At 40.8% G+C, this 13968-nt stretch overlaps 1 protein-coding gene across 1 annotated transcript in view; it reads right to left on the minus strand.

The window, feature by feature from the left end:
* Positions 1–13968, minus strand: part of TTC7A (tetratricopeptide repeat domain 7A) — a 215331-nt gene that overhangs the window by 77324 nt on the left and 124039 nt on the right. The window contains exons 16-17 of the mRNA XM_063302680.1: positions 7425–7538; positions 1049–1146 (exon numbers count right to left, since the gene is read on the minus strand). Coding sequence (XP_063158750.1) covers positions 1049–1146; positions 7425–7538 — 212 coding nt within the window. The remainder of the gene's footprint in view (positions 1–1048; positions 1147–7424; positions 7539–13968) is intronic.

Genomic DNA, 13968 nt, shown 5'->3' on the forward strand with positions numbered 1-13968 from the left:
GGTCTCGTACATCTTCACTAAAGTGATGCTAGCCCTCTGGTGGGGCACTTTCAAACACAACTACATCTCTGAGGATGTGTACACTTACTTGCACAATCTCTTGATCAGAGGTCCATCAATAAATAAGGCCTTATTCAACATTTAGTAACTGCTTTTTGGTCTGTACAAACATGGGGTTGAATTTATGGACGTGATCATCACATCTCGAAGGTAAGCTAGAAGGTTGATTGTGTAGAGAGGATCTGTCTGACACACTTCTGTAAATTAATTGCACATTCTTGCCATGTCTGCAAGTCAGCCAGCCACTTTAACTACTTCAGCATTTATGAGACATCATAAAATAGACAGAGGTGGCCTTTAATAATTCTGAATTGCAATTTCTTTATTCCTGGGTGATATGGATGAAAAAGACAATCTTTCAGAATATCCAAGGTATACCTGTACTAATATTTCAACAATGTTCCTGGGAACACCATAAGAACATAGAAAGAATTGTGATGAATTAGATCTTTCTAAACCAGAATTAAGCTCCATAACAGCCAAAGAGATGCCTATAAAAATCTCATACTCAGGAAATGAGTATTTACCAAGCAACTCTGAGGCATGTTGCCTATAGCAATAGAAGCAATATTGAGCCGTCATATGCAACTGATACAGCTCATAACACCTATAATGGCTGGCAATTATGAGGTTTGTAGTCCAACGTGCTTGGAGTATATCAAGTTGGGGAACATTGACCTACATCATATATTGCTATTTTCAGATAATTCTATCCACAAAAATGTTGCCATGTGGTTGTGTCAAACACTTCAAGGCAGGCACACTCAGGAAAGAAGAACTACTTGGATTTCTGGAAAGGTCTTTATCACTAGTAGGGTAATATAACAGAATCTTGAAATAAACGTATTGCTCATAATATATTAGTGGGGAACAAGACATTTGTATGGAAGAATGCATGAAATCCAAAGAAAACAGTTGAAGTCTATTCATATATGACTGTCCACACTGGATTTAAGCCACCAGAATTCCACTCTTTTGTTTCTCTTACCAGAATCATTATCATGGGCATCAGGTAGAGTAAGATACACACTATTATTCTTCTTGGCTGCTACTGTCTCAGTCAAACTGTTTGCTTTTTCTGAATCACTGGAAAAGAATGACAACAGGATAAACATGTAACTTACTGAAAATGCAGGGTATATGTGAGAGCCAGCATGCTGTAGTAGATGAGGACTTGGACTAGGACTGGGGAGACTCAGGTTCTAGCCTACCTTCAACCATGAGGATAAAGTAGGTGACTTGGGCCAGTTACTTTCTCTCAGTCCAACCCACCTCACAGAGTTGTTGTGGAGAAAAATAGGAAGAAGAAATGCTTTTGGGGGAAAGGTAGGATAGAAATTTGAATAACAGTAATAATCAGTCCTAGAAAATGAGCATCAATCAACCTGGAAAGCTGAAATGTGGGTGCATATGACATAGTGGTGGGCAAAAAATACTGCGGCAGGTGGGATTTCTGTCAGAAAGACAGGAATTTGTTGTGTCACAAGCCATAATGTGTGAAAATTTTGATAAAGCAAATTGCCAAAGCAGGATGATGATGTCAGTGGTGACCAATGCACTTGGAGTAATTTGGCACATTTTAGAAAAGTGTGGTTTACTGCTGCTGAAAATCTGGCTCCTTGCTTCTTTCCTACCTGTGAAGTGGGGAAAGTGTGATCTCTTCCTATTGTAGAGTTTTGCTCTTCTCTACCCCAATGAGGAAAGGTGGTTGAGATCAAAATTGTACTCACCATCACTGGCTCAATCCCAGCATTTGGTTCCTTATCACAACACATTAAGATTTATAACTAACTGTGGGTTGTGTCTGTTCTCTGGCACAGGATGTTTTCTTTGCTATGTTTTATTATTTTTATCATTTTTCTTTGTATATGATACTTTAACCCCTGTCAGCTGCCCAGAGTCGCCTGGTGAGCAGGCACCCCTATCATCCTCATCCACCAGATTGCTTGATGGTACAGAACAAAGAATGGATCACCTGGTGTCCTACTCTACATCTCTATTCTGCTGCTGTTATGTACAGAAAAGGGTTAAGGCTGGAATAACCCAAGACTACTCCCTCTGGGACTGTTCATGCTAATTACCCACAACACTGTTTCCCATGGCTCTGACAAGTTCTGTCCTTTTGCTATATAGATAGTTATAGATACTATAAATTGTGGTTATTAAGTCCTCTGCTCTTTTACCTCTTACCTGTTGTTCATCTACCTTTCTCTCTGCTTTTTGGCTGCCTTTTGTCCCCTGTTGCCAGCTAATTATTTTTATGTTTGCTGATGTTTAATAAATAAACATCAAGCATTATTTTTGCTAGCTGGACTGAGCAGTGTGTGTGCTTGCTCTGATCTGGATACAGGGATTGATTGCAAGTGGGCTGGGTGGAAACTAAACTGGAAAGTACCCCCAGTATTTTTCCACCAGCGACTGTGGGTAGTGCTGCACGAGGCCTTTGAGAGCAGCAAAAAGAGCAGCCAGTCCTAGAATGGAAATCCAGTTTCTGCTCAGAATCACTATCAAAAATTCAGATTTGTTTATGCGACTAAAGGAGAAAAAAACCTGGGATACTGCTGCTTCTATTAATAAATATAATTCTAGGAGATATTTTAAGTATCAAGTTGGTATGCTTGCACTGATATGCAATGTTTATTTACTGAATCTGTATCCTGTTTTTTTTGTCAAAGGGCTTGGGGTGGCATTCGCTTCTTTTCTCCCCACTCTTCCCCATTTTTTCCACACAACAACTCTGTGGCCGTAAAAGAAAGAATAACTCTAATACTAGTAAGAGTCATTTTAGTAAGATTTTTAGACATGTACATGTAAACATACTACAATGCAACATCATCATTGAGAATGTTCCTTTTCAATAAAAAAAACCAAGCAAGCCTTTAAAAAGCACCACATCAGCAGATCTAGCAGGCTGGATCCACAGACTCTGTAATATTTCATGTATTTCCACTGACAACAGTTGGCTTTAATTTAATCTGAGTGACATTGATTTCAATAGGTCCAGCTCTAAGTATGACTAAATCTGAATATAGTTTATTGAAACATCTTAATAATGGCTTCTGGAAAGAGAAGTGAGAAAGGCCATCCATAGTACACTCCCATTGGAGTGTAACTCACCATATGTGGGCTTATATGAGTCATTCTTAAACATATGTGAGTTTATGTGCATGTAGTGGCAAGAAGGGATACTGCCTGAAATAATCTGAAACAAGGTCCATTAGGGTTTTAAACATCAAAACTTGCTCCTTGAATTGAGCCCCAAAATGAAATAGGAACCAGTGCAGTTATGATATATATGACATGGTTAGCTCAAGCTTGTGTGGCAGGAAAATTCAGCACAAATAAAGTTTCTGAGTGCATTACTGTAATCCAGCCTTGTTTAACCTGCCCCATCTGTCTTCTTTCAGGAAACAACTGAGGACATCCCTATTAACCCAGGCATTTGTAAGATAACCATGATTCTAGGACCAGATGGTCATTTAGATTGCCTGCTACTTTGCTTTTCTGCTCTTTTAAAATGAAATTGAATTTAGTTTTAGTATTCATCATTCTTAAGCAAGGCTGGCTTATTGTGATGGTTTTACTTCAGATTATCGTTATCATTTGCTTGTGAATCACTCCAGGTTCCTCTGGGAGGAAGAACTGTATAGAAATAAAATCAGTCAATGAATACTACTAATGAATAATGTATCGGATTTCAAGCCCCATAATCCACCCTGAAGAGCTCCTACCTAGGGAAAGCTACCGTCATCGCAAGGGAGTGAGTGAATGCTGATACCTGCTCTCTTCCATTTCTCTTCACTGCTACTCAGTATCAGTAAAATATCAACAGAGAATGTCGTTATTGTGTGCTATTAAATATGAACGCTTGTCCCCAAATAGTCATATTGTACTTTATTATTCTCTGACATGAACAGGCAACAATGAAAGAGAACAACAAGCAACCTCTGCTAGTATGCCAGCTGGTGGCATTTTGCCAGAAAAACATGAAGAGCTGTTTCTATGGGCACTGTAAATGTCCTGACATCCCATACAGGGGATTTCTTTTCTTCTCTCTCTCTCTGTCTGAGTGCAAGGATCCGATAAGGTTTGTGCTCTCAATGGAATATGCCCGGCAGCTGGGAGTGACTTCAGATTAGTTCTGGTCTGTCCATTTGCCTTGATCTGCAAAGCTGTAATGAATTCTAAGTGGCAACCATTAGTTAGAATAGTTTGCAGATTTATCTGTGGAATGGGATAGTGTTGGGAAGACACTCCTGCCTTCGCTCTGGAAGGGGGGATGGTCCCTGGGATCCTGCACTTGCCATTCTCCAAACAAGGCTTGGTTACCATGATGGTTATTTCCCAAGCTGTGGTTCTTACAGACTTGGCTGGTTATATGATACTGCCTCCCTTCTCATTTCCAAGGGAGATAAAGTAGCACATCTTTCAATGCTTGCTCATGGGCGCTTAATGGTTTCTACAAATTTCAGGTCTCTTACTCAGGCACCTATATTTAGATTTAGGCAGGAATCCTGGACCCACTAACATGCTTGTAAATCCACTCCAGGATTTACAAGTATGTAAGCGGGTGCAGTGGAGAAATACAACCTCCTTTTTCTTCTCATACTAAGTAGAGGAGATGGAATAATGGATTTAAATGGCAGGAAGGCAGATTCTGATTGAACGTTATAAAAAAGGGCAGCTGGGCAGTAGAATCAATTAGCCAGGAAGTGGGTCGACACCCTTTGTTGGATGTGTTCAAATGGAAGCTAGACAATAAGGATGCTTTAATTTGGATTCCTGCATGCAAAAGGGTATTGCACTTGGTGGCCCAAATGGCTTCTTCCATCTCTGTGAAATAACAACATTAACTATATCATCATCATGCATTGTTTAACAACAATATTTTTTACATTGAATTGCTGCTCTTACTCAGGTATTTATTTATTTAAATGATTTATACAGCCGCCCATCTCACATGAGATTCTGTGTGTCTTGCAAGGATTAAAAACACAGAAAAACTCACAATATATAACCCCAGCTGCCTGAGGTTAGACAACAACCCCACTTACAGGGTGAAAAAAGCACATCAGCAATAGCAGAGCCATCTAATCACCTGACCCAAATGCCTGCGGAAACAGCCAGGTCTTCAGTGCCCTGCAAAAGGCTAACACGGTTGGGGCCATCTGAATCTCTAGGAAGCCTTTCTCAACCTTTTGACCCTGGAGGAACCGTTGAAATATTTTTCAGGTCTTGGGGAACCCCTGCACATTCAGGCTCAAATATAGGCCAGACGTTACAAAATTATTATATTTGTTTCATCTGTAGGCCTATATATGTGCCTTAACAGTGTTCTTAAACTAAAACTAAAGAAAGAAACTTACCTCTCTAATGTGAAGTTGCCTGAATTTTTAATAATTTTTAAAAATAAATCATGATCTCCCAGGGAACCCCTAGTGACCTCCTGCCAAACCCTGGGGTTCCACAGAACCCTGGCTGAGAAACGCTGCTCTAGGAAAATGCTGTTCTATAAGGCAGGTGCTGCCACTGAGAAAGCACAACTCCGGGGTCCAACAAGATGGCATTGTTTTATAGAAAGGATCCCTCTCTACTAAATCTGGTGGGGTGAGCAGAAACAATGAAAGAGAGGCAGTCCTACAAGTTGCCTGGCCCTATGCCATCTTTGGCTTTATAGGTGATCGTCAGCACCTTGCAAGGTAGCCTTGAAAATGTTTAGACATGCTAATAACCCATAATAATGTCTACTAGCCAGCTGGCCCACATATACATTTGCCAATTTAAGGCCTAAAAAGAATGCTCATTTTTTGGAAAGCTTTCTTCTTTGATCACCTGGTGATAGAGATAGCTCCAGGTCTTCAAGAATCTTGTACCAGACACACTTGGGGCTGCTGCACATATGAACCAGTGGAATGTCACTATGGTGTTAATCCTTTTGCCATCAGGACAGCTGGATGGATTGGTGCGGGGCTTATTCGTTCTTTCTCCCTTCTTTCCCAGATGCTGTTCTGCTGCAGGCCCATCTCCTTACTCAGTTACTGAGGGGCTCAGTCTTCACCCATTCCTTGGTAGGTTAAATCAAGCTGGCCTGGTTTCTGAGCAAATATTATGCTGGTTGACAATAGAGCCAGGAATGGGTAGTAGAGGGAGTTGTCCCGCTTCTTAATTATGTTGTGGTCACCAGGATCATCCCCATCCCTATGGGAAGCTGTGGTTGGGCTGCAAGCCAGTGGCAGAGTTACCCTGAAGATCACCTTGGTTCCATTTCTTGAAAGCATTTCAGGATGCTAAGATGACCTTGTTTCTGGAATCTATTCCTTATTACAGACAATATTGGCTCATTTCCACAATGATGGTGCTGCTATTGATGGTATCACTATTTATGTCTGATCTCCTACAGCAGTGTTTCTCAACCTTGACCACTTTAAGATGTGTGCTGGCTGGGGAATTCTGGGAGTTGAAGTCCCCACATCTTAAAGTGGTCAAGGTTGAGATACACTGTCCTACAGGAACTATATCACAGATTAAAAGTGTAGTGCTCTCACATGAGGGACTATTACTTCACAAAAAAACTGCAAACAAATGCTAGCCTGCTAGAAAGGCCTGGCCTAGACTTCTTCCTGATATTTAATCCTGCACTGGGATCTCTGCTTTTTTAACTTGTTCAAGGGGTGAACAATAACATGCACAAGCCTATTGATGACACAGAATCGTTCAGAATGGAAACACTGATGAAGGATGTGAAGAGCTCCTAAATTACATCCCCTAAAACTGGTTGAATGTGCTTTAAAATGGTAGATACATTTCAGTGTATGAAATGTAAAGACTGTATGGAGAAATGTAATAACTAATGAAAAATATGGACAGTGAGAAGTTTGTTTCCTTCTCTCATAATGTTAAAACTCAGCCATTGAAACTAAATGAGGAAAGATTCAGGATCAATAAAAGGAAGTCCTTTGCAAACTTTAGGCTGGAGACCCATCTAAGTCATACCAGTTTAAATAAACAATTCCATGGACGATGGGCCTATAAATGGTCACTATTCCTAATGGTTGAATACTATCTCCTGAATCACAGCATTCCTTACATACCAGCTACTGAGGAGTGATAGTAGAAGAGCACGACTGCCCTCTGTCCATGCTTGTAAACTCCCTGGATGTGTCTGGCTGGCCACCGTGTGACACAGAATGCTAGATTAACAGGCACTTTGGCTTAATTCAATATGGCTCACATTTTGCAGCTGTTCATGAAATTTGGGGGTATGAAACTGCCCTAGGCATATATCCCATTGGTAGCCCTGCCCAGACAACCCTTTTTGCATCTTCATTTAAAGAAAATCCAGTTTCAATTAAAGAAAAGCCTACCTTTGCTGGGAAACATACAACATCTGCCACTGATGCAACATATGTCTACAGGTCACTAAAGCCTCTTCTGGTCCTTTATGTACTAATTCCAGTTTTACTTTTGTGAAGAGTAAACTGCAATAAAAATATACACACATATAATAAGGAAATAAAATTTAGTTGCACAGATTAATAAAGTATGATAAACAGCATTTCCATTTGTAGGTGGATGATGTCTACAGTTTACTGACATCCAAAATTAAGCCATTTCCATATTTTCATATAATATAAACACACTGAACTTAGGTGATAACTGTTGTCAGCATTGCAGCCAAAATGGAGCCTTTAAAAAGACATCAGAATGCTTGGGGGAACCCCAATTATTGCAGAAATTTAAAAAAGAAGAAAAAATCCTAATAGTTCTCCCTCTGCAAACCCCAAAAATACATACAAATTTGATTCAAATAATTAAAAAATATCTCAAATTTGAGGACACAGATTCACAGAAACAAGGAACTGAGAAAAAAGTGAAAGATTCCTCCATCCATGGATGTAGATGGGCTTAAATGTATGGAATCAACTTTATAAAAACAGTTACCAGATTTGTAAATTGATTGCTTGTGCTTAATTTTTAGTACCATATTAACATTAAAATATTCTAATCATATCATATATTATGGAATGTTCAGGTAACAACAGGAAAAACTGGGAAAAACAAACTTTACAACAGAAATGAAGTTAAAAAGCAATCAGATTGGAAAACATTTAAGGGTCTGCAGATAAATTCTTCAATCCAAAAATCTACACCCATTGATAACCCTGATTTCTTTTTTTAAAATAATTTTTATTAAAAGAAGATTTTACAAAGATTTACAAAACCACAGAAACATAGAAGAAGAAATAGAAAAAGAAAAAGACGATAAAAGGGTAAAACAAGTGAAGAATAACACAAAAGCAAGGAAAAGAAAGCTACCTAAAGTAGCAACTTTAACCTAGATTTCTAAAGTCATACATTTGTATACATTTAGCCCCATTGTGAAAAACAGAAAGAGACACAACATATTCATAGACTTTAATCCTGCCAAAATAATTATTCAGAGAAAACTTCATTGGGATAGCACTACAGTAGAGGAATTATAATATCAACATGGCCACAATAACCCTAAAGAGATGGTTTCCACTATATTATATTACACACTGTATGTTTTAAGGAGAGCAGCTTATGGGGGAATTACTTCAGCTCCTTAGTTATTCTGCCTGACATTTTCATTGGTTTTCTCAGCTCTACAATATCCTTTCAAGGTGTCAGCATGACTTTTCTTGTGCTTTTATGATCTGAGGCAAATCAGCTAACCTTGATATTGCCCATCATCAAAAGCTAGCACTGGGCAACAGATTGAGCAAACACACAAAACACCTAGTCACAATGTTTCCCTGCGATGTCATCAGACACATTTTTGATTCATTTATAATTGTTCTTTCAAAAGGTGTACCACATATGTAAATTAGCACACATACATTTTATACAAAGCTATGGTCACTTTCATCCTTTTATTGGCAACGTGTAATTAGCCATCTGACTGGTAGGGTGAATGAAACACAGGAGCACATGCTTAAGAGCTAGGCTTGGGACTGCCTTCTAGTGGTCCCGCCTGCCCCCCATTTCTTGGCCTAGGACAATGCAGTGTCAGCAAGAAGCTTAACGAGAGTTTTAAGGAAAGGGGAGTTATGGGTGTGTGAATGTCAAATAAGGTCTTGAGATGAACTTTATTCTATCTGCTGAAATGCAGATTCTTAGCTTGCTGCAAGATATATGGCAGGAAGCAGAATCTAATCCTCAGAGCCATTAAGAAAAGCTCCTGCAGAGCTATGTTTAAAATACAAAGCTTTCTATCAGATTCCTTTTGGTTACGTGAAGGATTGCCTCTTTCCACCCGTGTCCTTGAATAGCAACATCCTTCAACAGAAATAAAATTGTCATTCAATAAAAGGTGAGTTGAATATGAGACAAAACTTTCACTAGAAACCGATCCTTCCAACTAACAGTAAGAAGGATCATAGGTTTATTGTTTAAAAGGATAAAACAAACGAAAGCCCAAGAGAAGAAAATGCATCTTCGTTTTAAAATATTCTTTTCGACAGTAACAATCCATCAAGGGTGTTCTTGCAGGTGATCCAATCATGTATGTGATGGCTTTATAGGAATCACAGTATAATTACTCCCTAACACACACACACACACACACACTCTCTCCCCCCCCACCCCGCCTCTCTCTATATATACTGTAGGTCCTGTTGAGTGTCCTGTTGACACTCAGGACCTTCCTCAAGAACTCAATGGGACTGTGGAAGACAACACTGGAAGTCAACTCAAGGCAACTTGCACAAGTGTCCATCAAGTGTCCCCACTGCTGTTCTGCATAGGCTTGAACCCCCTCAGCCAGATTATCACAAGTGGATATGGATACAAGTTCAGGAGTGGAACTATTATCAGGGACCTCCTCTACATGGATGACATCAAGCTGTATGCTAAGAGTGAATGAGATATCAACTCGCTGATCCACCTGACATGGATCTACAGTGAGGACATTGGGATGTCATTCGGACTAGAGAAGTGTGGCCAGAAGGTAGTAGAGAGAGGGAAGGTAGTTAAGACTGATGGGGTAGAACTACCAGCAGGCCACACAGCAGACATACAGACCAGCTACAAGTACCTTGGTATCCCACAGACACATGGGAACCACAATGTGGAGGCAAGGAAGACAGCAACAACCAAGTACCACCAAAGGATAAGACAGGTCCTAAAGACCCAGCTCAATGGGAAGAACAAGATCCACACCATCAACATGTAGGCCCTGCCAGTCATCAGATACCCTGCCAGTATAGTGAACTGGCCAAAGGAGGACATGGAGGCTGCTGATGTGAAGACCCGGAAGCTCCTCACAATGTATGGAGGCTTCCACCCCAAGTCCAACACCCAGAGACTGTATACAAGGCGGAAAGAGGGAGGGCAGGGTCTGGTGAGTGTCCAAGCCGCTGTCCTGGATGAGAGCCAGAGCATCCAGGAGTACATCAGTAAGATGGCACCTAAAGATCAGCTGCTGAGAGCATGCCTGAGGCAGCAGCAGACATGGAAAGAAGATCAAGCAGAGGAAGTGCCATGGCAAGACAAGGTCCTGGATGTACCATCAACAGATAGCTGAGGTGGCTGACACTGGGAAATCCTACCAGTGGCTGGAAAGGGCTGGACTAAAAGACAGCGCTGAGGCACTGATCAGAGCAGCACAAGAACAGGCACTAAGCACCAGATCCATAGAAGCAGGGGTCTACCACACTAGACAGGACCCAAAGTGCAGACTGTGCAGAGAGGCCTCAGAAACAGTCCAACACATAGTGGCAGGGTGTAAGATGCAGGCAGGAACAGCATACACTGAACGGCACAACCAAGTAGCTGGCATTGTGTACAGGAACCTCTGCACAGTGTACGGGCTAGATCCTCCCAAGTCCAGATGGGAGATTCCACAGAAGGTTGTGGAGAATGACAGGGCTAAGATCCTGTGGGACTTCCAGATCCAGACAGACAGGCAGGTACTGGCCAATCAACCAGACATTGTAGTAGTAGACAAGGACCAGAAGACAGTGATGGTGACAGATGTAGAAGTGCCAAGTGACAGCAACATCAGGAAGAAGGAGTATGAGAAGCTGGAGAAGTACCAGGGCCTGAAGGAGGAACTAGAGAGGATGTGGAAAGTGAAGGCCAAAGTGGTCCCAGTGGTGGTAGGGGCACCTGGGGCTGTGACCCCCAAGCTGGGAGAGTGGCTCCAACAGATCCCAGGAACATCAGAGCTCTCTGTCCAGAGGAGTGCAGTGCTAGGAACAGCTAAGATCCTGTGCAGAACCCTCAAACTCCCAGGCCTCTAGTAGAGGACCCGAGGTTGAGGAAGACACATACCACCCATAGGGGTGAGAAGGGAATTTTTTTAAAATTTAAATGCCTTCCTGGTCATATGGGAAGTGCTCAGGGGTAAGTGTTCCAATGCAGCTGAGGAAATAGCTAAAGGTATTTGGCCCTTTAGTAGTAGTAATCATCGTCACCTTTACCATTGCAAAACTTTTCAGATTTCAAGGATTCCTGTCTACTCTCTCTGCTATCCAAAGGAATAGTTCGCTGGTGGGAAACAAACGATTGTATTCCTTTTCCTACTGGCTGCAAGAAGCCAACCATTTTTATTAGGTCTGTGGAGAGGATTACTGGAAGGCAGGAATGTGAGAGAGGGGTTGGGATCTCTGTAATACATGTACATTTAAATGAGATGCAGGTATGCAAAATGGAAGAATTTGCCCATGTGTGCCCACCCAACTCCAAACCCCACAATCAATGCAGCTCTTGGGTCAAAAAGTTGCCCACCTATTGTTCAATATGAAGGAGAAGAAAAAAGACTCTCTCAAGATAAGCTTGACTCCATATAGTTTCCTTGGTAAGGATGCAGAATGGTTAGCATTGCCTTCTTCCAGGATACACTTCCCAATCTAGCATATACCCCTGGGATTCCTCATGGTTTCCCATTCAAGCACCAACCAAGTCCAACCCTGCTTAGCTTTTTTTAAGGTTAAGTTTAGCTCCATGCTGCCACCTGCTGTACCAGAACAATAAAATGTGCAACTGCATGAACAATTCTAAAGCTGATTCATGGGCCAGTATTCTCTTTTTCTGCCCAGTTTGTCTTGCAAAGTTCTTATGAAGATAGAATAAGGTAGCACGAAGAGATATGATCATCCCCCTGGTGCACTGTCCTCCAGGATGCTGGATGAATAATTCAGGGTGCACTGCAGGAGACCTCAATATTATTTTGTAAGTACAAACAGGCAGACAGTATAACTGAGAATTAATGTTCTAAAGTCTGTATACAAAGAATAGATTCTTTGTCATATCATTTCAAAATGCTTCATTGTATTTGTCTTGTAGGGGTGTAAATAATAATGCCGCTGATGAGAACTTCTGAGCAAAAGCTTTCAGTCAACTGACATGAGTCATTATAGCCAGATCAACTTCCTCATGACCTCTTAACTGTGCCTTATGCCTAAAATCTGGAGGTAGAGGCTAGGATTCTGAGTACTGTAATATAGTAGCAGACATGAAAGGCAGCAGATAATTTTTATCAGCTATTCTCTCACTAACAATCTCACATTTTGTATCTTCTCTGCAGTTCCAAGGGATAAAGAGATGATGCTGGATAATTTAGGCAGAAATCGTTGCCTTCAGACAGCAAAGCCAAATAATTTTATGTTCTCCAATGATATAGGAGGAATTGACACAAGCATAGTCTCTTGAAATGTTTTGTGCAACCCTAATTGGTTGTTTACTCTTTGAAAATAACTCTTCACATTGCTTTGAGGAAAAGCAAAGGAACAGACTTCTTACCAGTACAGATAACCTAATGCTTCTCTTTTTCCCCTAGTGCCAGGTTGGAAAGGAACAGGTATGAATTAGTGTTTCTTCCTAAGGCAAGTTTTTACAAACACCAGCAGATATCCAATTCTCTGGAGGCCAATTACCAAGCTCACCAAAATCTCCATTTTGCAAACAGGAGTTAGTATTTTCATATCTTTCCTTTCTCCAGAATGAGGTTTTTTGCATTGCAACAAAATGTTGCATAGCCACAACTACATTGTCTTCTTTGCAGGGTGCCATTTGTATATGAGGATCAATTAACTTCCAGGTTAGTGGTAGGGAACTTCACGAAGAACCTCAAGCTTTTAATAGACTCTGGATAGCTGACTGAAAAGTCACACAGGTCCTCAGCTCATCTGTTCCATATTTTATTTCCAGTTAAATTACTGATACTCTTTCTGAGTGTACATGATAATATATATTATCGTATGCAAATATGATGCTAATCCTGTCCTCTTAGGTTTGCTTTGTTTTCTGTGGTGAATAAGGAAGCCACCCTAGAGTTGCAGTGTATTCTGGGCCTCACTCCAAAATTTCTAAAACTTGCAAAAATAGATTAACAGTAAGGTGAGGGCCCACTCCTTCACATCAAAAGACAGTCAGAGTGATGGTGCTATGCTTATGTTTCATTTCAAATAATTAGCTTGTTGGCATATAGATTTTATTTTCATCATACAACCTCTCGCCTTTCACTACTTACTTCCTTGGCCCCTTTTCACCTGTTGAGGCACGCTCAGGGATTGCAGCCAGAGAGAGAAAAAGCTGCATATATGGAAATTCTCCTTTCTCTTTAATTACTAAAGATACAGGAGACCTGACCTATACAGCATAGAATCACCCTGCTGAAATCCCTTCCTAAATACATTCTCAGCAAGCAAAACTAAAAGGCTCTGTGTTTTTCTTTCAACCTATTTAAAATATTGACTGTCAGCTTTGAACAGAGGTTTCTTTGAGGGCAAGTTGGCTTCAAAGGGTGGAGCTGAAACTGACTTTCTGCTTAATTAGAGGTTTTTAGAAGTTCTACATAGCCTTTCAGTTGTCTGTATGTATATGCTAGACAGGACATGACATTAATAAGCCTGTTCTTTTCACCTTGTTTTGGAAAGCGAGCCT

This window comes from Candoia aspera, chromosome 1 (assembly GCF_035149785.1).
Source record: "Candoia aspera isolate rCanAsp1 chromosome 1, rCanAsp1.hap2, whole genome shotgun sequence".
NCBI classification, from domain to species: Eukaryota; Metazoa; Chordata; class Lepidosauria; order Squamata; family Boidae; genus Candoia; species Candoia aspera.